This window comes from Vicia villosa, linkage group LG5 (assembly GCF_029867415.1).
Source record: "Vicia villosa cultivar HV-30 ecotype Madison, WI linkage group LG5, Vvil1.0, whole genome shotgun sequence".
NCBI lineage: Eukaryota > Viridiplantae > Streptophyta > Magnoliopsida > Fabales > Fabaceae > Vicia > Vicia villosa.
Genome location: NC_081184.1, coordinates 106,462,839 through 106,466,007, shown reverse-complemented (window position 1 = coordinate 106,466,007; position 3,169 = coordinate 106,462,839). Strand labels below are relative to the sequence as shown.

Below are 3,169 nucleotides of genomic sequence, written 5' to 3'. Positions count from 1 at the left end.
TAAATTTTACCAAAATAATAAAAAAAAATTTTTTTTTACTTCTCATTCTCTATTGGATTTGGAACCACTATTAAGAGTTGTATGTCATTCTCTAGTGGATTACATTGTCATATAATCATGGAGTCGTCAAATTTTGATTCTAAGGGTTACGTATAGTTGATAGAATCCATTGTTAACAAAACGAAGTTACTTCCAACTAAATTTTACCAAAATAATAAAATAAAAAAATTATTTTTTTACTCCTCGTTCTCTACAGGATTTGGAACCACTATTAAAGGTTGCGTGTCATTCTCTAGTGGATTACATTGTCATATAATCGTGAAATCGTCAAATTTTGATTCTAAAGATTGTGTGTAGTTGATAGAATCCACTATTAGCGAAACAAAAGTTAATTCCAACTAAATTTTACTAAAATAATAAACTAAAAAAAACTATTGTTTTTTTACCCTCATTCTCCGGAATTTGGAACTAGACTTTGACATCATTTAAGATTTTAAGGTGGAAACTTAGCTTCTTATTCTCATTAACAAGTGACTGTCTTATTATAATATTTATTTACATTAAGAGGAATGACCAACTACTTCTTAATAGATTAAAGCATAAATTAAATTTGATAAATTCTCCTAAAAGACAAACATGGAGAAAAGACAAACATGGAGAGTATAGAAAGTCAATTAGAAGAAAGTTTAACCCTCATTAACTATGAGATTAATCGATTAAAATAACACCATTTGCCTTTTGCTCATCATTAAACTGCAAATATTATTATTGAAAAAACTTAGCTAGTCTACTTGGTAGTAGTTTTGTCTTCCTTGTCAAGATTAGCCAACATTGCCTAGTGTTCCCTATTGATTGACCCTAAAATTTGGCTTATGGAACTCTATAACGAATCCAAAGCCATTAGACAAATCAAAAGCTATTAGTTTGACAAGAAAAATGAACATTCACAAATTCCACTTGTTTATAATGATTTTATAACCGGTTTGAATTTAAAAATTTTTTAGAAGATCCATAATTAATTTTAGAGGTGTAAAATTGATTATGAGCGATTTTGAGGTATTTAGTTTATCAAAAGTAGAATTGATTATACTTCAAAATTTATTCTACTTGAAGCTAAAATTTTTAATTTTGACATTAAGAATTGATTCTAAGTAATTTTTATTTTGAAATTTATTATTCTACTCACTTTTATATAAAATATATTATATCATAAATAATTTCGAATAAACTCAATTTTATAAAAATCAATTCTGCCAAATTGAATTTTCCTATAATCAATTATGTCTAACGCCAATTCAAATACTTTAGACTATGTTTGGTTTAGAATAAGCGAAGAAAATAATTTGAAGGGAGAAAAAGAGAGGGCATAAAAAGGTATACGAACTAAAAGCTGAATTATAATTAAATTCATTCTTCACAACTATAAAAAGTTGAATTTGCTGCAAAAAGTTAAATTCAAGAAGATGAAATTTGACTTTAACTTCATGTTCAAATGATAAAGACACAAAAATTTAAAGATCAATTTCATTTTTTTTTTCATGTCTAATTAATGTGGCCAATTCAACATTTTGTTTAGTACTACATCCAGGTTTTCCTCATGCAGAAAATTAACCATCAAGAAACTAATCCTAGCTATGCTTGCTTACTTTTATTAGTTATAATAATGGCTTGATTTCTTCCATTTCTCCTTAGGAGATGATAATGAAATTTGAATCGTTATCAATGCACCAATCAACCAGATCAATTATCGTTTGATTAAGATCAAACAATTCAGATTTTAATGCATTGTAAAATCGGAATAGTTTGGTCTAAACCAGATAACATCGATGTGGTTGACTACATATAATTTTGGGATTGCGATTAAAATTCTATTTGTAACGCTATATTTAATATTGTTCTAGTCCTTCATGTCCAAAGTGGCTCCCATAATGAATTTAGACTATTATTCTCCTCAAGAAAGTTCAAACCAATTCCATAGCCACCACTCTGCATTGGACTTTGAATGAACTCATCCATAGATTGCTGTGGTGACTCTTGTTCACTTTGTGACATGCAAAATAAAGCCACAAGATTCGCTTGTTGGAGTTGCATGTTTACAACCTCCGCTTGCGATTTCGCCAATTGTGCTTGAAGCTCATTCACCTGCTTTTGAAGCTGACAAATTGCTCCCGCACAACCATAAACAGGATCTCTAATTCTCGCACTCGCCTCATAAACCATGCTCGTAACTGCATCCGCTCTTCGAGCCTCAGGCAGTTCCTATTATGATAATATAGTAAAATAAGTGTAAACTGCCGATCCAGAGTTCAACATAGTAAAATGAGTGTAAACTAATGATCTAGAGTTCAACTACCGAATTAACATTTTTTTTTGTAATTTTTCGTATTAATGTAAATAAATTATTGATATTTAAGAAAGATTAATTTAACAAACGAGTTATGTACCTGTAAGAATTTGATGATATTGCTAGCACCAAAGACTCTATGAGCAATGGTAAACTTGGCAGGATCAGTAGGAGGAAAATAAGGAGCCAAAACACATTTATCAGCGGAACATCTTCTCCTCAAAATCTTGCAAGCAGCACAAGGGCTCAAAACAACAACAGCTTGTGGAGGAGAGTTAGAGTTAGATGAAGTTGAAGAGTTATGAGAAAGTGGAACAGAACATGTGTCACTAGTAGTACTTTTACTTTCCATTGTTGTTTGTTTTTGATTTGGAAAAAAAACTAGAGATTGTGGAAATATTTATAGAGGAAAATGAGAAAATAACAAAAACGTCATGGATTGGAATAAGTGACGTCAGCGTTGAAATTAGTTATAACTAACGTGGCTGGCTGCCTATGGTTTCCCACTTCTTCGTTAGGTGTTTGGGTTTTGGCTTTGTATGAAAACTCTTCGATAGCTTTGAAAAACAATAGTTGAGTTTTTTTTTTTCTGCAACTTTTATTTTACTTTAAAGACTAATTTCAACCAAAAAAATAATTATATAAAAATATTTTTTCACATGCAAACAGATTTTGCATTTTCAAGATGACTCTTTGTAGTTTGCCTAACTTGCCCGGTAGCTTGGAACTTGCCTTTCATAAAAAAACAAACTTTTTTTTTCTAACTTGAATGTTGTCACCATGCTTAAATTTCAGTCTTAAAACTTAAATTAAAATCCGAAATAT

At 30.1% G+C, this 3,169-nt stretch overlaps 1 protein-coding gene across 1 annotated transcript; it reads right to left on the bottom strand.

Annotated features, from left to right (window-relative positions):
- Positions 1-1,477: 1,477 nt before the first annotated feature.
- LOC131606991 (LOB domain-containing protein 1-like) lies at positions 1,478-2,699 on the bottom strand. Its single transcript, XM_058879059.1, has 2 exons — positions 2,445-2,699; positions 1,478-2,259 (listed from the first exon to the last, which is right to left on the bottom strand). The coding sequence occupies exons 1-2, from the start codon at positions 2,694-2,696 to the stop codon at positions 1,906-1,908; spliced, it is 606 nt and encodes a 201-aa protein (XP_058735042.1). The 5' UTR covers positions 2,697-2,699; the 3' UTR covers positions 1,478-1,905.
- Positions 2,700-3,169: the final 470 nt, after the last annotated feature.